Here is a 27,708-nt window from a genome sequence, read left to right on the forward strand (position 1 = left end):
ACCCTCCGGCTTCCTCTTCCTTCCGATTCCGCCACCTGCCTTCTGTCCTCCCCAGGTCGTGGCCGTCTCCCCTCCGCTCTTCCATCCTTTCTCTGCTTGGAGACTTTTGTGTCCGTCTCCCGTCGCGGTGGGCTCTTGCGTGGGATCGGGGATGACCACTTGTGTTCGGCCTCTCAGGCTTACCCTGAGGTGCCAAGACCTCCCTTGACGTGGTGCCGTCCAGAGCGTGGAGACCTTCGCTCATTTACTTTCTGGGGAGGAGGGGAGGCCGCCGCGGGTCCTCGTGTTCACTGGCGCGCCGTGTCCCCAAAGCTGCCAGGGCTCCTGAGGCTGACGGTGTATGGGGAATCCACAACAAGCCGGGGAAGACGGACCCGTCCCGTGGTTCGTGGTGCATTTCGTTCATTATTCTCCGGACATAGGGCAGTGCTGCCTGAGCGTGGAAGGAATGATTTGTACACGTCTCCTCTGGCGCCCTTGACCCTCACTCAGGTCACCGTGCATCGAACGTTCCGGCTCTCTGTTGTCTCTGGGCCTTGTTCCTCGGGCAGGCGCTCCCAAGGACAGGCCTGTGCTGACCGGGCCTTGGTGGAGCAGCCAGGACGGCCGGCTTTGTCCGGTAGCCTCTCGGGGGAGGGGAGCGAGCTCGGCCCTTCTCTTGCTTGTAATGTGTCCACCCTCCTCACGCCTGAAGAAACACGTTGCTCCCGTGACGAGAGGGAGCAGGTGACACGGGTTGGGTGTCAGTAGCGTGCTGGCCGGAGGGGGCCCAGGCCGGGACGCTTTCAGGGGAAGCAGACTCACCAGCGGCCGCGGAGACTTGTGGGGAGAGGGCGGGTGGGAGCCGTGTGTTTATCTCCTTCCTGAATCCGTGGCCTGGCACCACGTCACCGGGCGACCACGTGAAAGGCATAAAACCATAAAGGACGGCAAACAGGAAAGAACCAACAAGGGAGCCGAGCGCTGGGACCAAGGACAAGGGCGCCAGGCCTGCGCGGAGGCCCCGCCCCCAGCACCACAGAGCTGTGACCAGACGGGCAGCCCACGCCAGGGCCTGGGCCACTGCCCCGTGCAGCCTGAGGAGGAGGAGGAGGGGGAGGGGGAGGAGGAGGAGGCGGCGGCCTCCACACCACGTGCCCAGAATCACATCCCAGAGAAGCGAAGGGAACGGTCATGCCAGGGAACGAATGGATACCCGAGAAAAGAGGTTTCTGGAGAGTAAAAATATCAGTAGTTAAAAACGTCATGAATGTAGTGAATTCACTGGAAAGCTTCAAAGAAAAAGCCTCATCTCTGGAGGAGAATAAAAAGGCAAGACAAGGTCTTACACGTTAGAGGATTGTCCAGGAATTCCAACTCAGGTGCCGGGAGGTGGGCCACAGACCCATGGCTTCAGCGGCAGGGCCGCGTGCGGTGGGTGTCGGCGACCTGCTTTCTGGACCCACGGCAGCCGTCCTCGGGGGCCTGAGTGCCTGTCCGCCCCCGGGGCCGAGGCTTCGGCTTACTTACCTCGCAGGGACACAGACGTTCGTCTGACGGCGGGAGCTCCCGGCTGTGAGGACGGGGCCTGTCGTGGCATGTGGGTGAGGCGTGTGCGCACACAGCAGAAGGCACGTCAGGGCGTCGCCGTGGAAAGGCGTGTGAGCAGCACAGACGGTTCCAGAGGGCTCATCAGGCCCCTTCCCGCGTCAGAAGAAAGAACGGCTACCAGGTATCAGAACCCCGAACTCTGTGCTCGCCGGAGGCGTCTGTGGGCAGAAGGAAGGCGCATTCCAGGATGCGCAGGGTCCAAGAACTTGGTTTCTGTTCGTGACTGAGCTAGCGAAGGGCAGGTGCACCAGCGAGGGGCGGACCGGAGGAGATGAGCTCCAGCGAGGGGCCTCCAGAGGAAAGGGGAAAGCTGGTTCCACGGGGGGAGCTTTTCAGCACACACAGCGAGCAGCTGGCCCGGTGGAGGGAGGACGGGAGCACATGGAGCGCAAAGGCGGGAAGCAAGGAGCCGGCCGGGAGCTCGGGCGTCTGACCTCCTGAGAGCGCCTTTGTGTGTCTGTGGGAGTTTGGGCAGGTTTGTGACGGACGGACGTAGGAAGCACAGCAGGGTAAACGCAGCGGTCGCTCGTGCCCTCGGCTCGCTCAGGATAACTCAGGACACAAGCTACGTTGAGAGGGGAGCACGCCTGCGGGAAGGCTTCCGGAAGCTGCCGGCTGATGCGGAGGGGCCCGGGGTCCCGGAGAAGCCGGCGGAGGCCCCCCCAAGAACGTTCACCGGGACACGTTCACCGTGGGAAACGGTAAACGGGTGCGGTTCGGGCCGGTCAGAAACGGTCCCGGAAGAGAGGTGGGCCACACGGGAGCCACGGAGGTGTCCGAGGTCAGCGCGCAGGGAAGCGAACGTGTCTCCCCGGAGCGTGCAGACCAGCACCCCACGGAGCGTCCGCGCTGCTCCGAGGCCCACGGCTTGTCTGGGAAAACCATTGGAACGTCCGCGGTCGGGCTGGCCGGAGGTCAGGGGCGGCGCTGAGGTCCGGGGACTGTCGGTTAGGGAAGCGTGGCGTGCGTGACGTCCAGGCTAGCGGCCAGGACGAAACGTAAGTGAAAGACCCCCCGAGATCAGAGGCAGGCAAGGAAGGAGAGCGAACGGACAGAGAACAGCGTCTCAGGAGGAGGAGCTCGGGTGTGTCAGAATTGCCTCCGGCAGCGCCGAGCACGCGGCTCTGAGCGCCCTTCTGCCGGCCGGGCTGCTGGGGCCCCTTCGGGCTGAGGCCGCGAGCCTGAAGGACGTGCCGGGAGGGGGGGTCCGAGCTCGGGGCCGTCCAGGGGACAGGTGCTCTGGCCGGCGCGGGGCGCTGAGCCTCGGGAAGTGCCGGGTTCGAGCGTGCGGGGCCGCGTCCACACGGGAGCGAGCGAAGGAAGGACCGCGTGGGGAGGGCTCTGCGTCACAGCGCAGCCGTTGCGCGGCCGGCGGGCGGCTGACTCGGGCACGTGGCAGGAGAAGGTCTCGAGGCCCCCTGCGATCGTGCAGCCGTGCCCGGGGTCCGCGGGGGGAGCGGCGGTCTCACTGCAGGTGAGAAGAGTCGCCGTCAGTGGCAAGACAGACGGACGGACGCACTGAGGGGACCCAGCGGCCCCTCTGCGGCCTTGTTCCAAAGGCAGATGAGCTGAGCGACTGCGAAGAAACCTCAGAGGAGCCCAGATCGGGGGTCGTTCCCCAGGGGAGGGCCTTGCCGTTTGGAAAATGGCAAGGTCACGAGAGGCAGGCCGAGGGAGGCTCCCAGGCTCAGGGTGAGCTGCGAGCGGGCACCGGCGGGGCACGAGGCAGGTCTGAGGGCGGTCTGTCGGTGGGTCCAGAGCGCGATGTGTCGGCATCCGTGTGTGGAGGGTGCGCTCGCGGTCCGGTCCTGGCCGCGGGGGCCTCTCACCTTGGGACCGAGTTCGCACGTGAGCCACTCCGGGTGAGCGCACGAGGAGGGGTGAGCAGGGGAGGGAGCAGCCCGCGTGGCAGCCCGGGAGGTGGGGAGGGGGGGCGGGGGCCCGCGTGGCGGCCGCCTTCAGCCGTGGTTTGTGTTCCAGCTTCTCGGACGAGCTGGTGGACGAGGCTCTGGGCGCTGTGGCCGCGGAGCTGGAGGACACGTGTGAGGACTACGCGGAAGCCGTGTTCACGTCGGAGTTCTTGGAGGCCGCCGCTTGAAGCCCGTCTCTGTGGCGGGCCTCCTCCCCGGGGCCCATGGGTGGCCTTGGCCTCGGCTGTCCCTCCGGGCAGGGCCGCTGCCCTCGGAGAGGAAGGACGTGCGTCTCCGCGTCGTCGTGGCGGTGGAGCCGGTGGTTGATGACGGTGGGTGTTCATCGGTGCCCAGGAACCGTGAATCGCCTGATGAGACGGTGTTTTCCAAACTGTGGTTTTTCTGTTGAGATATCAGTGACGCGAGCGTCCTGGCAGGTGGTGGAAGACGTGTTTCACTCCCGGGGTCGAGATGCTCCCATCACCCCCCGTCACCCGGCCGTGAGCCTGCCAGTCCCCCGTGTGCGGCACCTCCTCTGGCTCTCAGCCCCTCGTGGTCCCCGGCCTCGCCCTGGGGGGGGCGTATGGACGCAGACCTTGAATTGAGGGGCCGGGAGGGCGCCCAGCTCACGTCCCTTCTGCGGGGTCGCGCCTCCCCCGCCTCCAGACCCACCGAGCAGCCTGGGTGGGAGGACGGATGGGCCTGGATGTGCTGCCCGCCCCCCCCCCCCCCCCAAGAAAGGAAGACACCTGAGAGCCGGGGCGCTCGGTGCCCTCGTCCCTCCTCTCCTCTCCCCTCCCCTCTCCGTCAGGATTCACCAAGAGGAAAGCCTCTGATTTTTCAGAAACGGAAAAGGCACGTGCGTGAGTTTTCCTTGACCGGAGCCCTGCTGAGGACCCACCCAAGGGGAGGATTCGCGCCCAGGATAACGTGCGTCTTCATGACACACACGGCGTCACGTCTGGGACTTTTCTCCCAAGTACACGTGTTTCGGGGAGCGGTGCACCTGCCCCGTCACACGACCTGTGCAAAATTGGGCTTTGTTTCGTGTGCGCACGCTCCTAAACGTGACACAGCCTCCTAAGGGAAAGTGCTCCCAGGTTACTGGAAGGTCTTCGAGGCGAGGGCGCGTGTGCACTTGGCAGGGCGTCTGCCGTCTGTAGCTGGAGTCGTTTGTGTGCTAGCGTTTGCTGTGATTTGTAAAATAAACTCAGGATCTTAAAGGACGGGCGTGTCTGAGATGGTTCACACCTTTTCCCGTGGACAGAGATGTGTGATTGACGGAACCCAGGCAGGCCTGCGCTGTCTCCTCGTCCTCACGTACTTGCCCATCCGTGCGGAAGATGGGGGGGCGGGGGGGGGGGCGCGGGAAGTGACGGGAGGCCGTGCCTGTGTTCAGGGCTGCGTGCTCACGACGTCCTGTGTCCAGAGTTCACTCAGGCGTGTTCTGCCTCCTCGGCCCCAGGCAGCGCGGCCCGGGCACCGTGTCCCTGTCCGAGGGGGCACCCGACCCAGACTGCCCTTTGTTCAGGAATGCCGTCCCCCTGCCTCCATGTGGGGTCTGCGTTACAGCTTCGGCCCACAGCAAGTCTCCGCCGAGAAGCCTTCTCCAGAGATGCAGGGATAAGCCGCCAGAAGTCACCAGGGTCGCCGGCGAGTGGTGCGGAGCTGTTGACGGGGAGTCCCCCGTTGGTGGCCCTGCACCCCAGCCTCCAGGCCTCATACCCGATCCCCATGCTGGTTCTCTGGGCCCGTGCGTGTGGCTCTCGGCCGCACAGCCCGCTGGCACTCCCCCGTGTGGCCGGTGTCCCCGTGTGTGGAGACGTGGGTCCCTGGCGCCCGGGCGCCCGGCCTGTGCACTTGCCTCTCTGGTCTGTCTGCTCTGAGGGCGGGGCCTCCGCCCACCCGTACTTGGCTCCCAGTGGGTTCTCTTAGGTCCACACAAGGAGAAAGCCCCCTTCCCGGGAAAGGTTCTGGGGTGGGGGGGGGGGGGGTCTGTCCCATGTGTCAGCCTGACGTGGCCTGACGTGGTCGCCACTGGCTGAACTGCAGACCCCGCGTCCGAGGCTCGTGCACGGGGGACGCCACATCTGAGAGCAGACGTGTGCGGCCGCAGACGCGTCCTCCGTTCTCCCTCTCCGGCGGCACCGGGACCTGGGAGGGAAGGCAAGGGGGAGGGAAGGCGGCGAGGGTGTCTTTCTTGTCCCTGAGGGCTTCTCTCCGGGTGAGGGGCTGAAGGCCAAGGAGGGTCTCAGTTGAAGCCCTTGGCGCCAGTGGGACAGGAACAGTGGGACAGGTTGGGGACTTTCAGGGTTTCCTGGGCCCCAGAGACATCCCAGAGAGGCAGTGGCAGGCGGACCCCTTCTCCTCCCCTCCCCCTCTCTCCTGCCTGCCCCCTGGGGGTCTTTCCCTGCAGCCCCTCCCACACTCTCCTGCTCTTCCCTTGGGCCTGGGGGTGGGGGGATGGGTCCCTGCCAGAGAAGTCCCCGCCCCACTGGGTGGGACCCTCAGGCCCAGTGGCCATATCTCCTTGCCCGGCTGCTCGGCTGCTCCTGCTCGTGGAAGGGAGAAATGGGGGGGGGGGGGTTCTCCTGAGCCTGGGCTGATGACCCAGAGCCCCCGGCAGAGGCTGGGAGAGAGGCAGCTGCCCTCCCTGCGCCCCCCCCCCCCCCCCCCCCCCCCCCCGCCTGCTGTACGCCCTCAGTTCACGTGTCCTTCTTTGTCTCTCCCCACCCGGCCTGTGTGCCTGCAGATCTGGGCTCGTGGAGGGTCCGGAGCCATGACGTGAGCTCCTCTGGGACCTCCGTGCCTCAGTTTCCCGATCTGGGACTCAGGCTACTGGAGGATTAAGGGAAGTGATTCCACGCGCACGCCTGGCAGACAGTAAGCTGCGGGTGGATGTCAACCTTCAGGCGTGTTTCCGGGACCCTTACAGGAGGGAGCCTGGGGGCTGGCCTCGTGGCCTCAGTTCCCAGGGGCCTGCCTGTCACCCTGCTCCTCCTCTGCGTCCTCTGCTGGCGATCCCGTGTCTCTCCCTGCCTCACCTTCCAGCCCAGACCGTGGCCGGACCGCTTCCTTGAGGCACGCAGCGGAAACCCTGCCAGGCCCGGGGCACAGAGACGCATCCGGGGCACGCTTCACACGGGTCCGCCTGGGGGCCTAGAGACACAGTGACGAAGCAAACTCGCCGAGCGTCCCTCTGACTTCCAGCCCGGCCTCTGCTTTCTGTCTGTGTCTCAAGCAGACGATTCCTAGTCGGGCCACAGGCCTTAGCGGACGTCACCCATGGATGCGGCCTCTTTTGGCTGGCAGGCACCGCGGTCCTTCTGTGCCGGGCACCCTGCTCAGTCCTGGGCTCGCACATCCTAGCCTCCCGCCAGCCCAGACGGCCCAACCGCCCGGGCGAGCCCCTGCCTCCCTGCCGGAGCTGGACCCAGAGCTCAGCCCAGGGAGGGTGGCGGCTGCCGTCCCCCGCGTCCTGGGTGCCCGGTTTCCAGCAGCCTCACCATTTCTGACGCAAACACCGAGGCGGGGATCATTAACCCGTTGCACGGGTGGAGCCACATCCCGGTGAGGTGGGGCCTAAGCGGCCAGGAGGTGACTGTCCACTGTCCAAGGTGGCCTTCAGGGCCCTGGCATCCATCCAGGCCCCTCCCCCAGCCGGCACCAGGAGCCGCTCCACCCCGAAGTCGAGGGGCAGCCCGTGCCCACGCCACACGGGCGCCCCTGTGGCCTCGCCGCCCCCACCGGGTCCTGCTGAGCTGCTCCTCGCCCGGTGGCCTCAGTGACACCCGCGTTCCCAGCGCTGCCCTGGTCTCCTCCTCTCCTCCTGGAGGCGGCCTTTTCAGGCAGCACCCCCAGCTGGTGACGGGCTGCACAGCAGCAGCCACGGCCCCACGGTCCCCAGGGAGCTGGGCAGCGGGCTGGGCTGTCACAGGCCCTTTCTGGCCTGACCCCGGGGCTCTGACCTGCCAGCTCGCACTCACCTGCATCATGCACTCGCCGCACTGATGGACCACAGGTGAGGGCGGCTTCCCTTAGGGGAAGCGAGGCCCCGCTACCTGAGCCTCAGGACCGCACGGCCGCCAGGGCAGACCTGCCGGGGGCGCCTCAGAAAGATGGGCGGTTTGTACTAACATTCACGCAGGTTCACTGCCTCCACCGGGGACGCAGGGACAGTGGAGGCCGGGCCCGCGCGGCCGGAGCACGATGGCGGGGGGGGGGCGGGATTCGCCCCAGGCCGCCCCCGCCCCAGCATCCCAGTCGGTCCTGCGCCCCAGACTGCCCTCGCCCCGGGGTCCCAGTCCGTCCTCACAGATCCCAGCCCTGACGTGTGGGGTCTGCAGGCACGGGCTTTCACAGTGGGGATCAGCCTCACTTCCCCAGTGTGGACATGGGGCACAGAGGGAATCCGTGGGGGCGAGCAGCCTGGCACATGCTGAGGCTGCGGGCCCCACGGGCACCCTCTTGGCTTGCTCTCGTGTCAGCTCCCGGTGATGGATTTTCTACCTGCTCGGTGTGACCCAAGGCCCACAGAGCCAGCCAATGCGCGTCGGTGTCGCGAAGAGATCCCCGATGCGGGGCCGCTGAGGACAGTGCGGGGCCTCGCGAGGACAGTGCGGTGTGACTTTTTGCCATTGAGGACGCTGTCGTCCTAGCCTCTGGAGGGAGGCGAGGCCCACGCACAGGGGTGCCATGGCCGCCTGGCCACATCGCAGGGGCCGCTGGGGCGCGTTTTAATGAGCTCACGGCTGTTCCCGGCTTCAGACAAGCACGTCCCGGATCCCCCGCACTTAGGGGCCTGTTTCCCAGCCCCTAAGTTAGTCAAAGGGATCGACTCACCCAAGTTCTTGCTGTTGAAGGGTCAAGACCCCTGCAAAAATCAGGTAAAGGCTATGGACCTTTCCTCAGAAAATGCACACACACACATACACGTGTAACACGTGCACACGCGTGCACAGATATGCTTGCACACACATGCACAGACACGCACGCACAGGGCACGTGTGCACATGCATGCACACATACACATGACAGAGCACATGTATACACGTGTACAGATACACGTCGCACGCATGCATACGTACACACGCACAGGCACACACCACATGTATACACACATACGCATTTACATCTGCACACGTACGCACACAGCTGCGGTTTTGGGGGCTCCCAACCCCTAGACCCAGGCAGGTGGGACACCTGGTCAAGGAGGCCTGCTGGAAGGCCCCCTCCCCCCCACCGTGTTGCGCTCCCTGACGCGTCGTGTGCCTCTCAGGGGCTGTCTAGGGCATTAAAAAAAAAAATCTGTTTTTAATATTTATTTATTTTTGAGGGAGAGAGAGAGCATGAGTGGGGGAGGCACAGAGAGAGAGGGGGAGACACGGAATCCGAAGCAGGCTCCAGGCTCCGAGCCGTCAGCACAGAGCCCGACGCGGGGCTCGAACTCACGAGCTGCGAGATCACGAACCTGAGTTGAAGTCGGACGCCCAGCCGACTGAGCCTCCCAGGTGCCTCTGGAGGCATCTTCTCATCTCTGGGGGAGACGCAGGAGGGCTCGCAGGCGTCAGCGGTGACACTGGCTCCGGATCCAAGGTCTCGGGTCTGGTGCACATCCCTTTCTCCCTCTTGACGTGTGAGAAACCTCTCCCTTCCGGCTCCAGGATTTCCCGCCCTGCGCCCGATTCCCTGCATCGTCCGCCAGGGAGGCTTCGCGTAAGTTTTACTCTGTGCAGCTCGAAACAGACTTGGACTCGGTCGCAAGTGTTCTTACTCCCCGAGCATGAAAGAACGGGACGCCGAAACACGTAAAACCGTCCGCAGCCACTTGCCCCCCGGACCCCATGCGTCCGGCAGCCCCGCTCACGCGCCCCGACAGCAGATCGCACGCCCTCCAGAAGGTTTCGGGATCCCTTCGCTCTGGCGGGGCCTCAGGAGCGAGCTCTGGGGATCACAGGGGCCCAGCGTCTACGGAGCTTGGAATTCAGCATGCGGCCTCCCCTCCGAAGCGTGCGGGACCCCCACTGTCCTGACAATGTACCCGTGAGGCCCACGTGCCTCCCGCTACCGTCCCCGAAGCCGGGAGAGCTCACGTGTCCCGGCTTGGCCAACCAGCTGGGCCCGAATGAGCAAAGCAGAGGTGGGGGTCCCGTGAGCTGTGCGGGCACCTGTGGTGTAGACGGGGGCCATCGGGGGAGTCGGCTGCTGCGCTTTGCGGTGTTGGCTCTGAGCAGCCTGGGTTCCTCTCTGCCCCCCAGACTAGTCAGCGAAGCCTCCTTTGGTCTCTCAGACCCTAGGAAACTCCCCTTCTGCCCGAGAGCCTGAGCGTGTGCCTACAGGGTCAGGAAGCACCCTGCCGTGTGCGTGCCCGTGCCCTGTGCACACCGCCTGCACCGCGTGCTGTTTGTGTAAGCAGGCACTCACTGCTGCTCCTGCCAGCGGGGGGCAGGACGAAGACAGAGCAGAAGGGGCTCCCGGGGGTGTGAGGAGAGAGCCCAGTGCTAGGAGCCCCGTCTGACTCCCCGGAACCTGGGCCCAGCGTCCCAACCTGTGCAGCAAGACGTGTCCACCGAGCATGGGGCATCCCTGAGTGGGGCCTGGGGTCCTTCCGACTCCCACACCCCCTTCCTCACTGGCACAGAAGACGTAGGATTCTGGCCTCCCCGAGACCCCAGTCTGAGCAGGAGCACAGCGGGTGGCCTCCTCCGCAGCCCCTGGCCCCTTCCCGACACTGCCTTCGGCAGCTGATTTACATGAAAAACGGATTTTATTTCTGGAACCGCCTTTTCCTTCACCCTCAGCCCCCGTGAGCCCCAGACAGCTCCGGGCGGACCGCAGCCCCTCGGCTGGTAACCGAATGGGCACTTGCTTCACTGCCGCAGCTCAGAGGGGCCGTTCCCGTCCTCGCCGAAGGCTGCACAGCCCGGGGTCCCTGGGGTGCCTTTTCACTCCGCGGGTGATCTAGTATGTCCGTAATGAGTGCAGTCAATTCACTCTCAGAGCCTCGTAAAATTCGGCCTTTTCGCCATTGGTGCACAGCGCGGCAGGGTCTGCGGGGACAGGGCCCCTCCCGGGCCGGGCGGCCCCACCTGCCCAGCCTCCCCCACGTGCTGATGGGGGTGCGTGGACGCCAGGGGGCGGGCCGGTCCACCACTCAGGGCCTAAAGAAAGATGGGTAGCTTCTGAGCCTCAGTTTCCTTGTCTGCGAAGTGGGAGGGTTCATGCTGCTTGGACAGAACAAGGCCGCTGGGGGCACAGGAACCACACAGAAAGTATCTGCTGCTGCTGTGCTCACAGAGTGACGAGAGCGGCCCCAGGAAGAGCTCCCGGCCTAGGCTCTGGGGGCAGAGGGGTGGACAGGATGACCCCCCCTCCCCGGGGCTCCCTCCCCCAGGGACCCTGTTCTGGCTCATCCGAGCCCCGTGAGCCCCAGCAGCGGGTGCTCCCCGGAGCCGAGACCAGTGCGTGCCACACCTGAGCCGCACGCGGCGACTGGGCCGCCAGGGTTTGTTCCCGCCGCGAAGGAGCCCCCTCAGGAGCTCAGACCTCCCGCCTCCTTCCCCAGCACCGCCCTGGGAGGCTCCCGGTGGGCACCACTGTGCTCAGATGTGGGGGAGGGAGATGAAGTTCGTGTCCCAGCGGAGGTGGGGGGCGGTGGGGCCCGGGCTGCAAGTCAGGTTCTCAAACTGGGGTGAGTCACCCCACTGCTTGCGGCCTCGGTCTTTCCGTCCGAAATGAAGACAGGACCACCTGAGAGCGATTTGTGATGCAGTAGTTAGGGAAATCTGCGTGTTCCCGACGCCCCACCATCCCAGGGCTCCGCGTGTGCCCCGGAGTCTCCCGGACGAGAGCACACAGTGCAGGGCGATGTCCGCACAGCGAGAAGCTGTCCTAAGTGGCCATTGAGAGGGCTGGAAAACGGGGCTCCCCGGGGGGCCCAGTCGGTCGAACACCCAACTTCGGCTCAGGTCATGATCTCCCAGTTCGTGCGTCTGAGCCCCACGTCGGGCTCTGTGCGGACAGCGCTGAGGCTGCTGGAGATCCTCTGTTCCCCTCCCTCCGCCCTTCCCTCACTCACGCTCTGTCTCTCAAAAATATGATGATAAAACGTCAGAAGGGGGGGGTCAGAACAACAAGGGGAGGTGGCTTCATGCTGTGAAGTATTACGCGGGGCTACAGGCAAATCTGCAAATATCGATGTGGACAGAGCTCAGACACCACAAAGGGAAGGGGAGGGCGGGGAACGAGCTGTCCGCCCAGGTGCCGGGACCACGATGTTCCGGATGCAGACTTGCAGGTGACTGATGTCGGGCACACACACAGAAGGAGCCTCCGCAGATAGACCGGGGAGGCAGACGCTGGAGGAGGGGAGGGGAGGGCAGCTAAGAGCAGGAGAGACGCACACAAACAGGGCCACACAGCGTGGCCGGAGCCGGAGGGAGGACCCGTCGGAGTAGGGGAGCCCGAGGCCCGGTGTGCACGCGAGGGAGCCGCAACAGGTGTAGACGAGTGCTCGGTGCAGGGGAAGCCACGCCTGCTGACGCAGGGTCTGATTGTGATTTCCCGTCCTCGCTGGACCGGCGGCCTCAGTGGCGGAGCCCCGGCTGGTTCCCCCGTCGACCTGTTGCTTCTTAGGTGCCTTGCTGTCTACGGCAGTGTCTGGTTTCCCGTGTTCTGGAGTCTGGTGCCTGAGCCACGTTGTGCGTGGGGCTGGGGCTGGCGAGGGACAGGTGAGGCCGTGTGGACGGTGCTGCAGGATGGGGACGGTCACACCCACCACCAGCGGTCGATTTCCAGCCGGGTCCTAATTCGTGTCTGGTCCGCATATAACTTGAAGCCGGCTGGGCCTGCTCGGGGTCAGTGTCAGCAGTCCTGACGTGGGACAAACACAAACCGCAGCCCCCTGCAGGGCCGAGGAAGGAGGTGCAGTGTCGCTGGCGTCCCCGACCGTGGATGGGGGGGGGGGGGGGTCGTGCGCCACAGCGTAGCCTCCTTAAGCACCTCCTCGGAGCGGCCGGTACGTCTCCCCCTCGTCCAGCTGTCGCCCCCTGAAGAACCTGCCCCTCAGCCCCTCCAGCCCCTCCCAGGCCCTGTGATGGGCACCCTGCTTGGTGAGACAGAGAAGCAGGCCGAGCAGCGACCTGACCCTCAGCGGCCTTGCGCTCAAGCCCAGGTGGACACGGCCCCGTTCAGCGGGTTCTGTGGGTGTTTGTAGAAAACGCTGAGGATGTGGCACTGGAATGTTGACCCCGGAGCCTCCCGTCGGAGGCCGGAACGGGACACACTCTGTGTAACCGCGGAGCCTTGGGCTTGGTCCGCCAGGCTGGGGGCTGCCCTGGCCGGGGGTCCTGGCACGTGGGGTCCAGGGCGCCCCCGAGGGCTCATTTGGCCTCTGCAGATGGCAAATGAGACCCTTGGCCACCCAGCGCCTCCTTTACAGACTGTGCTGTGAGGGTGAGGCCGTGGTCATCCACGTGGCAGAGAACGGGCTCCTGCTGAAGGGTGGGGGCGGGCGGGGTCCTGACCCTCCTGGGGTGGAAAGTGCGAACAGACTACATCAGCAGGAGGAGGGCCGGGGGGGCTGCCGATGGAAGAGCACGGTCCACCAGGCGTCCCGCGTGGCGGGCAGGGCTGGGAGCAGCCACTCTCAGAGCTTCCCTGGAAGGCTCCAGAAAAGAGCATCTGTTTCCAAGGCTGCTTTTGTGAGTGGAGGCGGCCCCCGCGGTGGTGACAACAACCTAGGGAGCCGGGAGGAGGGGCCGGGAGTCTCCAGGGAGGGAAGGTGCTGCCAGAGGTTCAGGGGAGACCAGGGGGGGCTTCTCTACCCGGGGCCAGGGCGGCCCAGTCCACCTGCCGTCCACCAGCAGAGGGCAGCGATGCGGCACCGGGCCAGCCCGGTGTCCCGTCGGGGAGCCGGGAGCAGCCGGCCAGGCCCCACAGGCCCCGCAGTACCCACCCCACCAGCCAGCACGTCCGGAAAGGAAATGAGTGTAGCCGGGCGTGCCTGCCTTTCTATGGGCCCGTGTTGGCTCCTGATGACGGCCACTTACCTTTCCAAGTGCGTGGACACCAGCTGTCCCGGATCCGGGTCCAGGCCCGGACTGCCTACCTGCCTGGAGCTCTCGGTCTGTCCAGTCGGCGCACGCGTTCTCGGGCGGTGGGCGGCACTGACCCGGGCACCCGTTCACCAGTTCTCGGGGCCATTGTGCTCGTGGGGCCTGGGAGCCGCGGGGGCTCTGGAGGCAGAAGTGGGACACGCTGTGGACCCACGGTCCGCCTGGAACCCTGCCCGGGACACCGGCCACAGAGCTGGGGGCCCACAGACACCTTCTGGCTCCTGCTTCCTTCCTGCGGGCAGCCGAGGGCAGCGCCTCCGAACGGCTGCTTATTCTTTCTCCAAACACGGTGGTTCTTCTGAGGCAGGAAGTTAGTCCCCAGCAGGCAGTCCAGCGGCCCCGACCGTCCCGAAGTGTTTGCTCTGCCCGGAGGCTGGGCCGGAACCTCCTCACGGGCTGGTAAGGTCCACGCGGCCGGGTGCACTCCCGGCTGGAGCGCATGCAGCCCTCGGGGTGAACGCCAGGCAGGCTGGGGTCGGGGAAGCACAGAGCCCCGGGGCGGCTGTCCTGAGGCAGGGGCCCATCCGAGCATGGGGCGTGGGCGGTCCGGCCACAGGATGTGTGCGCTTCCCACCAACGCGACACCGGCCCTTGACTGCCCTCTCGTCCTCTCCCAGGGGTTTGCGGCACCTGCACAGAGGGGTGGGGAGGGGTCTCCGTGCCCACCACAGGGTGCACCTCCCCTGAGTAGGGTGCGTTTGCCTGTGTGTGTATGTGCACGCGCACATACCCACACACGTCCACACACACATTCACACGTATACGTCCGCATCTGTGCACATCCACACCCAAACCCACGTGCGCATACCTCCACATGCACACTTGCACACATACATGCACACACATGCTTAAAAACACCTGCGCACAGGTACACACACGGACACACGACCACACACACACGCACGCATACATATTCTCATATACACGCATACACACACATCCACACACGTGTACGCACCTGTTCACCCACACTTGCACACACACACACCCACATACATCCACACACACATCCACACGCGACATCCACACGTATACGTCCACATCTGTGCACAGCCCCACCCAAACCCACGTGCGCATACCTCCACATGCACACTTGCACACATACATGCACACACATGCTTAAAAACACCTGCGCACAGGTACACACACGGACACACGACCACACACACACGCACGCATACATATTCTCATATACACGCATACACACACATCCACACACGTGTACGCACCTGTTCACCCACACTTGCACACACACACACCCACACACATCCACACACACATCCACACGTATGTGTCCACATCTGTGCACGTCCCCACCCAAACCTACGTGGGCATACCCCCACCTGCACACTTGCACACATACGTGCACACACATGCTTAAAAACACCTGCGCACAGGTACACACACGGACATACAACCACACACACACACGTACATATTCTCATATACATGCATACACACACATCCACACACCTGTACGTACCTGTTCACCCACACTTGCGCGCGCGCGCGCACACACACACACACACACACACACACACACACACGGCAGTGCCAGAAAATCACAGGTCCCTGCAAACTGCAGTCACTGTTGCTGCTGTAAGCCAAGGGCCCCGGGGAGGCGCTCAGGCCCGGTGTGTCCCCCCCGAGGCAGGTTTATTGCCTTTCGGTGGCCATTCATCCCCACAGCCCAGGTGGCCAAACCTGGACTCTGCGTGGGCCCAGGCCTCTGGCCATGCCCCGCCCGCAGGGAAGGGTGAGGGCAGCCTGGCACAGCGGGCAGAGCACAGGCCAGCAACCCAAACCTGCGGACCGCCCACGGCGAACCTTCACTTCCGTTCCTTCACGGACAAGCTGGGTTGCACAGCACACCTCCGAGGGCACCTGCGGGTCCACCGACCGGCTGTGGATGAAGCCGCGAGCTCACTGCCCGTCCAGCCAGCGCTCACTGCTGTTCCCATCCCCACCAGACCCCAGGAACGGGGAGGGTCTGCAGGAATCCATTCACGCTCTTCCGGGGGGGCGAGGGGGGGTACCAGTGGCACACCGGTGAACAGCTGTGGCTCTGGGTCCCTGGGGCTTCTGAAATTCCGTCTTCTGGAGTCAGCGCTGCCGTCTGGTTCCGGGATCCAGAGCTCCCGGGACTGGGGGACTTTCAGAGCTTCTGGCGAAGCTGCCCTGGGGAGTGTGGATGGAGGGCCTTAGGAGGCCCTGCTTTTGTTAGCTGGGACACCAGTCAGAAGGACCCACATGTGGGTCGTACAAGATGCAGGTTTCAGCTCAAACGAGGAAAAACGTTTTCACGGACAGCACCATCCAAAGACAGAAGAACTCTGGCCCGAGCTACTGGGCACCCTGTCCTTGGATGGAATCAACCAGGAGGTGCAGGCCACTTGATGAGAATCCTGTGGATGGAGTCAAAGACCCAAGCGGGTGCGGGGACTGGATACTCACGGAGACCTCTGGTGGCTCCACCTGGGTCCAGTTTCCCACAGAGGGGCTGATGGAGTAAGGACCGAGGCTAGCCGGTGGGGGGTCACGTAACGCACCTTTTCCCCCAGGAGGCGAGGGTGGGGCAGGGAGGGTGGGTGCCTGGCTGTGGACTCCTCACAAGTTGCCGAGGGCTTGTTTTCAGGGCAGGGCCTGGCGGGTGGAGAAGCCCTGAGGACCAGCGACCCCAACCTTTCCTGCTGCAGGGGGCAGGGTGGCATTGCCCTGTGATGAGAGCTGGAGGGCCGGGGACCCAGCCCAGCCCTTCCAGGGCTGCCAGCCGGGCTCTGCTGCCTGGGACTGGGCTGGCCTGCGGAGCCCTGGCTGCGAAGCCTCCAACCGGCCTGCTCGCAGGAACGTCTGCAGCCCGGTGTGGGCACGCGGAAGGGCCGCTGCCCGCCCCCCACTCCAGACTGCTGCAAGCGGACTGGCCTGTGCCGCTCGCGTTCCTGCGGAGTTAAAGGCACTGAAGTCCCTCCCCGTCCCAGGCGGGTCAGACCCTGGAGATGACCCCGGACGCCAGCGTGGGGGCTGACGGAGGGCCCCAATCCTCCGGTGACAACCCCCCCCCCCCGGCCCCACCTCCCTGTCCTCTCCTCTCTCGGTACCCCTCCCGCGCGGGGCCCTGGGTCTCCAGGCTCCTCTGATCTCCCCCTGCCCCCGGGGGTGCCTCCCCGGCGGCGGCGCCGCGCCCCCGCGCGCACCGCAGGGCCTGGCCGCGTCTGCGCCCCCCGCGCGCTGCGGTGTCCGGAGCCGGAGCCGGGCGGGGGTGCGGGCCCGCGGGGGCGGCGTCGGGCGCCTTCCTCCGCGAGTCCCTCCCCGGCGGCCGCCGCTCGGCGCCTTTAAGGCAGCGGGAGGGAGCGGCGAGGCGGCGGCTGCGGCGGCCGAGGCGCGCGGGGCGGGGGCGCGGGGCGCGGCGCGCGGAGTCCGCTCGGGGCCGGAGGAGGCTCGGCGGCCGGGGCCGGGCCGGGAGCGGCGAGGAGCGCGCGCGGCGCAGCCGGAGCCCGCCGCCCGGGACATGGCCAAGGCGGGCCGCGCAGGTGAGGGCGGGCGCGGGGAGGGCAGGGCCGGCGGCCCGGGGGAGGGACCCGCGCGCGGCCCAGGTGAGCCCCCGCGCAGGTGGGCGGAGGTTCCGGGAGGGCCGGGACCCGCGCGCCCCGCGCGTCCTTCCTGCGCCCCCCGGTCCCCGGAGGGGCGCCGCGGGCGGCGGTGGGGGGGGGGGCCGGGGCTGCGGCTGCCGGGTCCCGTCCGGCCGCCACCCCCCCTCGGCTCTCCGGGCAGCCCCGGAGCGCGGGCACCGGAGGGGCCGTCTTGAGGCCACAGCTCCCTCCCGCGCCCCCAGCGTCAGCCTGGACGCGCCCCCCCACCCCCACCCCCAGTGCCGCCGCTCGCTCCATCCGGGACGCGGCAACCTCCCCCCCCTCCCCCCGCGCCACCCAGCTCAGTCAGGAGACCCAGATTTCTTCTGGGGAAGGAGGGGTACTGCGCCGCACCGCTAGGGAGCCGTCCCGCCCCCTCCCCCACCGACCCCGGACGCAGAGCCGCAGGTGCGAAGGTCTGCGGGTCTGCAGGCCTGCCTCCCGTGGGGTCCCGCGGGCTCTGCGCTCCCCCGGGCGCGGGCATTGAGGCCAGCGGGGTGAGGGAGTGGGCGTCAGTCATTCGTTCGTTCCTGCATTCATTCGTTCAGCCAGGCGTTAATTCCCCAGCGTCCTGCGTGCCAGACCCGAGCTGGGCGCGGGGGGTCAGGACGGCCACCCGGCTCTGCCCCCGTCTGCACGGTCTGGGCCTGGCGGCGCCCCCAGAGGCCCCGGGGGGAGGACAGACCACCAGGCTGGCGCACAGTGGCGACACTGGCGTGTGTAAATGCACCGTGAACTCACCCCCGGCCTGTGACCCTGGCAGGTGCGGTGCTATCCCTGGGGACCCGGCCTTGGTCTGGCACGAACCCCACCCCTCTACCCACAAGCAGTGGCCGCGATGGAATGAGTGTGAATTCGCCCGTACGCACACTCGGGCAAACACCCTGGTCCGTGTGCACGTCCACTGCCGCCCCACGGGTGCTGCTCGGAACCTTGGGCCGGTCCGGACCCCCCTGTACGCACGCTGGGCGTGCGATTTAGGGCCCGGAGGAGTCCTGCCGGGGTGGGGCTGGCTGAGTGAGACGCAGCTAAACACCCCTTTCTCACTTCCCTCCCTTTCCCCTCCTGGAAAAGGCTGTCTCCCTCTTCCTCCTCCAGGAGCCTGGGGCCTTACCCACCCCCTCGCCTCCCAAAGGGCACATGGCAGGGTGTGTGTCCCGCCCGCCGCCCCGCTCCGCGTGTGCGTGCACAGCCCTGCACAAACCACCTGCCGGCTACAGTCACCACGGTAGAGGCTAACTGTGCCACCAGAACTGGGTGCCGGGCAACATGCACAGTGATCCCGGGAGGGTGGAGATGGTCCTGGCCCCCCTTTAAGGCATCTGGAAGCAGATACTCAGAGAAGCTCTCCCTCCAGGTGGCCCGGAGGGTCTGGGCAGAGCCTGGGCACCCAGCCGGCTCTGCCGGACCCTAAGGGTGCTGAGTGACAGGCTTTCTCCATCACTGCCCCGTCAGGCCAGCCCCGCACCATCGGTCTGGGGTGCAGTCTGGTCCCTCTACTGTGGCCTGTGGGTCGTTTGGCTCCCCAGCTGCCAGCCGGTGGGCATCTGTTCAGTGCCGGGTGAAAACTGCCCCAAGCGTCTGTGCCTCGTGCGGCTCTAACATCTCGTCTTTTCTGGGGCATGCTGTGTTCGGCCCTTCCCTTCAGGGCAGCCCTGACCCCTCCTCTGTGGATCCTGTGCCCGTACTCGGCCACCGCTCCAAGGAGCCTTTTCGGGATTGAGCCAGCGAGATGGGGTTACGTACGCCTCCTTTTCTCAATCTTTCTGGGTTACTTTGCATTTTGTCAACGTCCCTTCTCTTTAGGCTCTAAGCCTACTGACCTGAAAACAGCTTCCGGTAACATGTGTATGGGACCCACGGTGGCAAAGCCCGTGTGGAATGATCGGTGAGCTTTAGAACAGAGGCGTCCTCGCGGGGGGGGGGGGGGGGGGTGTCCCTCTCTGCACAGCTGGAGACACTAGGGCCCCAGGAGGGGACATAACAGAGAGGGTTGGCTGTTCGGGACTGTCTACCGCAGATGGGCAGACTGGTGATCAGAAATGATCAGGCCTTCACTCTGGGGTGCCATTAGAACCAAGGGTGGCTGAAGGTGGGGGTGCAAGGCCTATAAGAGTATGTTCTGTGGTCTAGGAGACATTTCCTCTGAAAATTGGCCAAGGGACCACCTAGTGAGGTTTGGACCCCAGAGCCACCACAGTGCGTGACTCTGGGATCATCGTATTGTAGTCCAGTGAATGGTGTCCCTGGGCTTGTGCAGTGTACCGCCTGAGCAGCCAGCCATGGCACCGTCAGCTATATCAGACAGGCGCCGAAGGGAGGCAGTAAAAGGACTTTCACTTGGTCGGGAGGACCCAGGTTCAGGAAAACATGCTGTGAGTTTCCAGAAAGGATTGGATAAATTACAGGGTGTGGATCTCAAACGGGTTACTACTAGTTCCCAGCGTCTGGGAGATTTCAGTCACCCAGCCCAGAAGTGTTGTGCCCTGTGTCCGGTCTTGAGGGGAGGGAGGGCCCTGTGGGAGCTCCAGGTCCGGTGGACTAGGGCGGGGGTGGGCGAGGCCTCCCTGGGGGGACAGCTGTTCACACCCAGGCCTACCTGTGGCCATCCTCCAGTGCGGTACAGACCGGAAGAAACTAGGGGTGGTTCGAAACAGGGAGGGCTGGCGCTCTCTAGGAGCCGCACCTAAGAAGCTGGCCGATTTGGGCAGGAAGGTGGCAAGGGGCAGGCCTTGGGTCAGCTAGGGGCTGAACGAGGAAGATTTTCCCGTGGAGGGGCCAAGGGAGGGTGGAGGTAGGGAGGGTGGCAGAGGGGTCCTGAGGGTGGGGAGAACGGTCTGGCCCTGCACGGAGGCCCTGGAGGGCGTGCGGGGCAGGGCTGGGGTGCTGGAGGGGTGCATGGGGAGGGGCGAGGCTGGAGAGAACTCTGGACAGAGAACAGCATGGGAGGCGGGGCGGGGTGGCGAGGTAGTCCCTCTGCCTGCTTCGAGGGCGGCTCCGACCCGCGTGGCAGAACCCACTCTGTTGGGAAGGGCTGGTTCGGCTTCCTGCCCCTGCCCCCCGCCCCTCCTAGTGCCCCAGCGGTTTGGGACCTCTCAGCTGGGCAGGGCCAAGGTGGGTGGGGAGGGGGGGGGGCGCTGCTGGGCCTTCCAGGCTGGAGGAACCAGTTTATTTGCTCCCAGGAGCTGGCCATGTTCCGAGGGCCTGTGGGCTGGATTGCATCAAACCCGTACTCTGGGGGGGCGGGGGGGGGGGCGAGCACTGATCGTCCAGTGGCAGGGACAGGGGGACCCTCCCAGATCCTCCTGTTCAGAGCCCTCGGCAGGCCCGGCCAGGCCACAGGAAGGTGGTGGCAAGCCGGGCCTCGAACCTGCATCTCCAGAGTCTCGGTTCGGACCTTGTTCGGCCGTCACCCAGCTTGTCACCATCTCCAAGCCAGGCAGCGTCCTGGGCGCCCCCGCTCCAGCCGTGGCCAGATCTCTCGGAGGAGGGTGGGATTCTCAGCACTCTGGGAAGCTGCCGGGGGATTCAAGGGGCCAGTCTGAGGAACCCCCAGGCCTCGGGCACTAGGATGGCTCGTAGGTGTCCGGGAAGGGCATGGCATTCCTCAAGGAGGTTGCAGATTCACTCGGAGGAAACGCTGGGTCCAAATCAGAAGCCAACGTCCCAACTCACGGCTTGTCTAAAACTTTGTCTCTGAGACGCCTTCCCTGCAGCGGTGGGAGTGCTGGAGCTCTGGCGGGTCTCCCGCCCTCTGCGGAGTCACCTGTCCCGGCGGCTCACCGGCGGCCCGGCAGGCCCCAACTAGAGACCCTTTGCCTCCCTGAGGTCTGGGCCCAAGCCCCTGTCCCAGCAGGAGGCCCCTGTTTGCGAGGCAGTTGTTCGGGGTTCGCAGGTGGGACACAGAGTGTGAGCCCACGGCTAGACACCCCTGGCTGGGGCCACGTCTGATCGGCCAGGAGGCGTGACATGTTTCGTGGACGTCTTAGCCTGTTGTGATGGTTCCCCCCCCGGGGGGAATTCTGGAGGTGGCCGACCCCGCCTGTTAATCATGTGCGGGGCGGGAGACCGAGGCCAGAAAGGCACGGGGTCGCCCGGAGACCCATGGGGCTCCGAGTGTGGGGATGTCCCGTGGAGTCCAGGCGTGGGGGTGGGAGGCGCGGGGTCGGTGGGCACAGCCTGGCTCGTGATGTCGGCTGCCGTCCCCAGCATGCTTCCACCGGGCGGCTCGACAGCGTCTCTTTCGATGAGGGTTGCTGTGGCTCCCATTCCGTGGATGAGAAAACGGAGGCCCAGAAAGATCGAGGGTCTGGTTGTAGACTCCCGTGAAGTGAGAGGCAGAGCTGGAGGTGGGACTCGGGTCTCGTCTGTTCTCGGATTCGCCATTCCTAGCGGGGAAGCTGTGCCACGGAGAAGACGCTGGTTGATCTTGAACCGTCTCTCGGTTTCCTCATCGGTGAGGGGGCAGGAGGAGGCAAGGAGGAGAGCTCGGGGGCCAGGACCAGCCCCCTCCTCGCTGGTTTGTGCCTTGGGGGCCCCCTCCCCCCTCTCCTGTCTCCCAGGGACCCCCAGAGGCGTGGGGGGCAGGGCAGAGGACAGAGAGAGCACATGCCTCTGGGGGGCCTGGCCTGCCCATCACCAGATCTGCAGCTGGGCTGGGGAGGGGGCAGCCGGTCCCCCACCTAAGGGCTGGAGTGGGAGGGGGCTGAGAGCATAGCAAGTTAGTTTGGAAGCCACGTGAGATCCCAGCACCCCCCCTCCCCCCGCCACGCACCCTCGAGCTCTCTCTACTCCCCGTTTTAAAATTCTTGTTTTCTAAAGAGAAAGAAAATGCTACACTGCAACCCCTTTTGCAAAGGAAGGAGCCGTAGTGAGTCACTCCGGAGGTAAAGCCACCTCCAGGGCCCCACGCCCGCCCGCCCCCCTGCACAGCTGTGTGGCCACAGTCCCCGGGGTACACGTGTGGGTGGGGGGAGCCTCCTGCCTGTAAGCGGCTCCGGGGTGGGAGCAGGGGCCCTGCCGCGGCACCCGCCCCCCGCCTCCAGGCTCTTCCGGGGCTGCATTTACGAGGTTCACTCTCCGGCGGCCTGAGAGCCCCCTTGCGCCTGTTGGCTCGGCCTGAGGCCGGGGGTGGCCTGTCTGGGGGGCGAATTCAGGCCCCGGGGCGGGGGGTGCGGGGGCTCAGTGTGCGTGGTCAGGGCCGGCGGGGACAGGTGCTCCCTGGGCTTCTTGGTGCGACTCTTCCCCAGGCCGGAGTGCCGCAGAGCAGAGCGTGGGGCTGACCCTCCAGGGGAAGGTGCCCGCGGGGTGTCTGGAGTCTGCCTTCCTTGGAGAGGGTCCCCCCCCCCCCGTTTGTTTGCAGAACTGCGCGGGGCGGGCCGGCGAGGAGGTGTTCCCTTCCCAGATGACCCGTTATTCTGGAAGGGAGGGAAGGTAGCAGCCTGTCAGCCGGGTTGCCGAACAAGGGTTGGAAGCAAAAATAGATGTGGCGGAGCAGAGAGGCCTCTTCGGAGGCGCCTGCCGCCGGGGCCCGTGCGCTGGGCGCCCCGTGTGTGCCCTGCTCAGGGAGAGACCTAGGTGTGTGGGATGCGGGGTGAGCCCGCAGGGGTAGCAGCTGTCCGGGAGCCTGTCCCTGGAGGCTTGCGGCATCCGTGGCCGGCTGCCCGGCATCACGCGCACACCTCTGACCTCTGACCTCCTGTGCACCTGCTCCAGCCGGTCCGGATCCGCGTCCTCCTCCTCCCCCTCCTCCTCCACTTCCTCCTCCTCCTCCTCCTCCTCCTCCTCCTCCTCCTCCTCCTCCTCGGGATGCCTCTGCCCAGGCCGTGGCCTGAGGCTTCCCTCTCCTGCCCTCACCCCCCTCCCTCCCTGGGGAGGCTGGTCCCCGCTGAGCAACTCTGGAGTCATCCCTGGTGGTAAAAGAGCTATTTTCAGCCTTCCCATTACTGCCCAGTGTGCAGGGGGTGTCTATCCCTTGTTGGCTCTTCGTTCCCTTTGCGTGCGGTGTCGTCTGGAGCAGCGAGAGCCTCGCGCAGCCCCCAGGGTCCCCACCGCGGCTCCTGGGGCTGCGGATCGGCACCCGGTGGGGGGCCTGCCCAGCAGAGGCGGCCTGGGGCCCCACCCTGCTGGGTAGCAGCCTGGGAGCTGTAGGCGGTAAGTGCCCACCTGGGGTCACCGTGACCCTTTCCCCTCCCTGCTCCTTGCTTTGGGCTCACGGTAGGTAGCCTGTGGTGCCCTTCGAAAACCCGGGCCGGCTCAGCGAGGTGGGGGTCTCCGCAGCATCCTCCGCGGCCCGGGCCTCTGTTTCCCGCTCCCTGCAGGGGCTCCTGGGGGGGGACTGGCAGGAGGGCCCCCCGCCCCATCTCCTGTCCCCCACCCGCCCTCCTGAGGAGCCCTCGTGGCAGGTGCTATGGGAGCTCCCCTCAGTGGGAGGGGCAAGAAGCCGGTGGGACAGAGGGGGGCGTCTGGGGACCACTGCTTCCACCGGGAGGTCAACTTGTACTTGTGAAAAGTACAACACATAGCCAAAGCTATTAATCACTAATTGCCTCCGGAGTAACGTGATTAACGGGCATTTAAATGCTATATTTATGAGATTGCCCGCAGGTCTTCAAGAAGCGTATTTTTTCAAAGTAACTGATTTGGCCAGCCGTGTCCTGTTGGGAGACGGGGATCCTAACTCCGCTCTGGCCCGAGCCTGGGAACGGGGGTGTGACGGCGGCCAGGCCAGCTTCCTCCGTGCGGCTCTCAGCTGCAGGCGGGGGTCCCTGCCCATCCTTGTTGGGCTCACGGGCTCTGTGGGTCCCTGGCTGCAGAGAGGAGATGCCCCTTGACGGTTCCCCGGGGGTCGGCGTGGCCGGAGTCAGGGGAAGGCCGTGCGAGTGCGTTTGCTCGGTGGTGCCCGATTGGCAGCTGGCTCTGTGACCAGGCAAGGAGAGGGGGCCGTGGCCTGCCGTGTGGCCGGGTCATGGCCGCATCTGTGCTCAGGGCCGTGGCTCCATACGTGGGCTGCTGCAGGTGCGGGCTGTGGTTGGGGCCAGGTTGCGTTGTGGCTGGTCTCAGGCTCACTCTGGACTCCTGGCATGGAGCTGCCTGGTCCCCCAGAAGCTGGACTCCTTCCGGGCCCTCCAGGATCTGGGCTCCGGGTACCCGGAGCCCCAGCAGACAGGCCCTCCCAGGGCTCCCCGCGTGTCCCCGAAACAGCTCAGCCCCATAAGCTCATCAGTGGCGCATACAGCAGTTTGGGACATGTTTCCATAGCAACCAACCCCCAGCCAGCATTGGTTTCCTTCGATGATGCTTTTTTTCTGGAAGCAGCTTCTCTGAGCCTCTCGGTCCCTCCCTAGTGTCCCCACAGCCCCGTGAGGTCTGCCCTGGATTGGTCTGCTTCCCAGACTCATCCTGACCCCAGGGGGGCCCTGAGGACAGGCCGGGGAGGGGGGGATGCTCCCCCGAGAGGCCCACCCCCGTGGTCTCCCCTGAAGTGGGCCGGGAGAAGCTATGGGCCTGTGGGGGCCGCACCAGGTATCTGCCCCAGGGAACCCACAGCCCGGGGGCAGGCAGGCCTGGACCCAGGTGCTCGATTGGGCACAGGTGCGGGACCTCAGGGGAGGTCCTCCATGCGGAGGAGGCGGGGCCAGCCCGGGCCTGGGGGAGCACCGAGGAGGCGGGGCCAGCCCGGCAGCATGGGTGGGCATTAGCAGAGGGTGGGCTGGGGGGCCCTTCGGGCACCGACGGGCAGGGACGGGCAGGAGCGAAGACGGCGTGGAGGGGAGGAGCGCAGTTCCCAGAGGCCGTGAGCTGCCGGAGCCCAGGCCGGCAGGTGGAGGGAGCACGTTCTGGCCCCGGGAGCTCAGAGGCTGGGGGGGCGGGGAGCCGCACCAGGGGAGGGGATGGGGACCCGCCTGCTCGGAGCAGTTCCCGTCGTGCCCCCTGTGCCAGTTTTAGGGCCTGAGGACAAGGGCCGCCCTCAGAGTTTCTGTGTGTGACTGTACCGGTGGAGGGCCAGGCCCCGTGCTCGGCCTCTCTCAGATATCCGTTCATTTAGGGGCGCCTGGGTGGCTCAGTGGGTTCAGTGTCCGACTCTTGATTTCCGCTCAGGTCCTGATCCCAGGGTCGTGAGTTCGAGCCTCGTGTTGGGCTCTGCACTGAGCGTGGAGCCTGCCTGGGATTCTCTCTCTCACTCGCTCTCTCTGCCCCTCCCCTGCTCACACTCGCTCTAAAAAAATTTCATTCAGTTACTCCTCATGGCCACCCTCTGTAAGTCCTGTCCTTACCCCCATTTCACAGAGGAGGAAACTGAGGCACGGCGTGGTGTGGTAACACTTACTGAGAAGCCCAGCGGACAGGCGGCAGGGCTGGGGCTTGAACCAGCACCAAGGGGGAGGGTGAGCGGGACGGTGGCTCACATCACACGTGAGGCAGAAGGCCCGGCTCTGGGGAGGGGGGGCCCCCGCCAGACCCTGCGTCTCACACTGTCCTGCTCGTGGACCCCTGGGAGCCCAGGCGGGATCAGAGCAGCAGTGAGATGTGGCTCCGTGTTGCGAGGCTGGGTGTGAAGCTGTGTGAGCGTGTCTGTGCGAGCCACATGCAGGTTCCGCGCTCTGTGTGTCCCCAGGGTCCCCACCGCCCACAGGGAGTCTGGTGGCCTGATTGTTTCCGCAGCATTGACGGGGTAGCGAGACCCACACTCTGGAGCCGTTCTCGCACATGCGTGTGCACGTGTGTTTGTAAGCGCACACGTGTGGGTGTGCACGTGTGCATGTGTGTGCGTGGTTTGTGTGTGTAGGTGCACAAGCATATGTGTGTCTGTGTGTGTGATGGACACAGAATGGGGACAAGGGCCTACGTGAGCCACAGCAGAACACTTTTCTCTCTCAACCCGTGTCCCCTGAGGCACGTGTTGTTGGGACGCAGCATGTGTCTCCTTGGCCTCAGGCAGGGCGGGGGAGGGCAGGTGCAGTGCCGGCCGCCCCACCCCAGCCTCTCGGGGGCACTTGAGGGTCCCTGGAGGTCTGGGACTTGGCAGGTGTTACCTGAACACCTGCGGAGTGTGGCTGTCACGGCAGACGCCTGGGTCCCCTCCTTGCTCCTTTGAGCCAGACTTCCCATTTTGGAGAAGGTTCTAGATCCAGCTTCTTGTAGAAGCGGCCTGATGGCTTTGACCCATGTCTTTCCTTCCTCCCAGCCTGCCCACCCTCTCTTTAAGGCTCAGCTGAGGCCCCCTCCCCGGGAAGGCCTCCAGGCTCTCCAGCCTGCAGGCCCTCTGCCTGGGGACTTGTGTCCACACCTGTGGGGCGCAGTGTTGACATTTAGTGCTGGGCCAGGCTGGCCTAGGGGGCTCCACTGGGTGCTGGGTCCCCAGGCTGCGTCCCAGGGGGAGGGACTGCTCTCTCCCTAACTGCTTCCTCCAGGCGCCGTCTGGCCCCCATCTGGCCCTAGAAGACGGGGCCAAGCCCGCGTCCCTGGCTTTACAGGGCTTTGCCCTCCGGCTGGGCTCCTGGGCGCAGGGCGGGGTCTCCTTCCAGTGGGCTCTTGCCCTCGGGCTGGGGAAGGGTTTTCCCTTTTCCCTCCAGTCCTGATATAGACCTTTAAGTCAGTGTGGTGGGGGAGAGGGGCCAGAGGAGAGCATGCGGGGTGTGCTGGGGGGCGTCTGTTGGGCTTTGGAGGAGCAGAGGGGTCTGTGGCCCTGGGGGGAGGGCGCCCCGGAAGCCCCCGTGCCCGTCTAACCCTCGGTCTGGCTCCTGAGGGGCTCAGCGTCCCCCGAGTGCCGGGATGCCGCGTGCGGCCGCGGGCCGTGTGCGCAGAGTCTCCCGACAGTGAGGTAGCGCCTACCCATCTCACAGATGACAAAGGTGAGGCCCGCCAGCTTCCCGCGCTTCTGCCGTGGACACGTAAGTGGTAGTGAGGAGCCCAGGTTTGTGCTGCTGCACGGCCACACGCTGGCCTTTCTGCGATGTTTTCACCCGCGGCTGCGAGCTGGCAGGCGTGCATGAGGGACACGGACGGGGAGGGGGTGATGTGGGAGCGCGTGTGAGTCTGTGTGTCTTCAGGACCGGCTCGGGGACGGGGAGGGGCTTTGGGAGGACGGCGCTCTCCAAGGAACGCAGGTGCACCTTCCAATGTCCACGTGGGCCTGGGGATACCCAGACGCTGACCCACAGACCCGGTAGGCAGGCTGGACGGGTCTGGCGTCTGGTCGGGCCTCGCCTCCATCACCTACCAGCTTTGTGACCTGGAGCGAACAGGTGCAGGACAGGGACGCACGGTGCCCTCTGGGGGCTGGTTAGGGTTCCTCTAGGTAAGCGGGGGACGCACGGTGTCCTCGGGGGGCTGGTTAGGGTTCCTCTAGGTACATGGGGGATGCACGGTGTCCTCAGGGGGCTGGTTAGGGTTCCTCTAGGTAAGTGGGGGACGCACGGTGTCCTCAGGGGGCTGGTTAGGGTTCCTCTAGGTACACGGGGG

At 65.6% G+C, this 27,708-nt stretch overlaps 3 protein-coding genes across 17 annotated transcripts in view; 2 read left to right on the forward strand and 1 right to left on the reverse strand.

Moving 5' to 3' along the window:
• KIAA0753 (KIAA0753 ortholog) overlaps window positions 1-8,442 on the forward strand; it is a 42,928-nt gene extending 34,486 nt beyond the window's left edge. For 11 of the 14 annotated variants that reach the window (XR_007146668.1, XR_007146669.1, XR_007146670.1 and 8 more), the window contains 3 exons: window positions 1,517-1,711; window positions 2,138-3,282; window positions 3,571-4,726. Coding sequence is in view for 3 of the 14 variants with exons in the window: in XM_047831732.1 (XP_047687688.1) it covers window positions 1,517-1,817 (301 nt within the window). In the remaining 11 variants the exon portion in view is untranslated. Of the gene's footprint in view, window positions 1-1,516; window positions 3,283-3,570; window positions 4,727-7,987 lie in introns of those variants that run through there. The other 3 variants (XM_047831734.1, XM_047831733.1, XM_047831732.1) reach the window with 3 other exon arrangements.
• Window positions 8,443-11,104: 2,662 nt separating this feature from the next.
• On the reverse strand, window positions 11,105-14,384 carry LOC125151181 (collagen alpha-1(I) chain-like). 2 transcript variants are annotated; one of them, XM_047831744.1, is made up of 2 exons: window positions 13,550-14,384; window positions 11,105-12,402 (listed from the first exon to the last, which is right to left on the reverse strand). In XM_047831744.1, the coding sequence occupies exons 1-2, from the start codon at window positions 14,054-14,056 to the stop codon at window positions 12,304-12,306; spliced, it is 606 nt and encodes a 201-aa protein (XP_047687700.1). In that variant the 5' UTR covers window positions 14,057-14,384; the 3' UTR covers window positions 11,105-12,303. The 2 variants fall into 2 exon arrangements, with proteins under 2 accessions (XP_047687700.1, XP_047687699.1); XM_047831743.1 differs by lacking the exon at window positions 11,105-12,402 and having other exon boundaries at window positions 12,617-13,735; window positions 13,827-14,384.
• A 2,683-nt stretch (window positions 14,385-17,067) lies between these two features.
• The window catches only part of PITPNM3 (PITPNM family member 3), a 70,575-nt gene continuing 59,934 nt past the window's right edge, over window positions 17,068-27,708 (forward strand). The window contains exon 1 of the mRNA XM_047831737.1: window positions 17,068-17,145. Within this exon, the coding sequence (XP_047687693.1) occupies window positions 17,124-17,145 (22 nt within the window). The 5' untranslated portion in view covers window positions 17,068-17,123. The remainder of the gene's footprint in view (window positions 17,146-27,708) is intronic.

This window comes from Prionailurus viverrinus, chromosome E1, assembly GCF_022837055.1.
Source record: "Prionailurus viverrinus isolate Anna chromosome E1, UM_Priviv_1.0, whole genome shotgun sequence".
NCBI classification, from domain to species: Eukaryota; Metazoa; Chordata; class Mammalia; order Carnivora; family Felidae; genus Prionailurus; species Prionailurus viverrinus.

Bases quoted from the DNA above. Each gene is read 5' to 3' on its own strand.
- LOC125151181 (XM_047831743.1), bottom strand. From the start codon at position 14,147: ATGCTCGGATGGGCCCCTGCCTCAGGACAGCCGCCCCGGGGCTCTGTG. The intron at 13,736-13,826 runs GTGTCTGTGGGC...TTCTGCCTCCAG, and splicing joins AAGGAAGCAGGAGCCAGAAG to AGCCCCCGCGGCTCCCAGGC.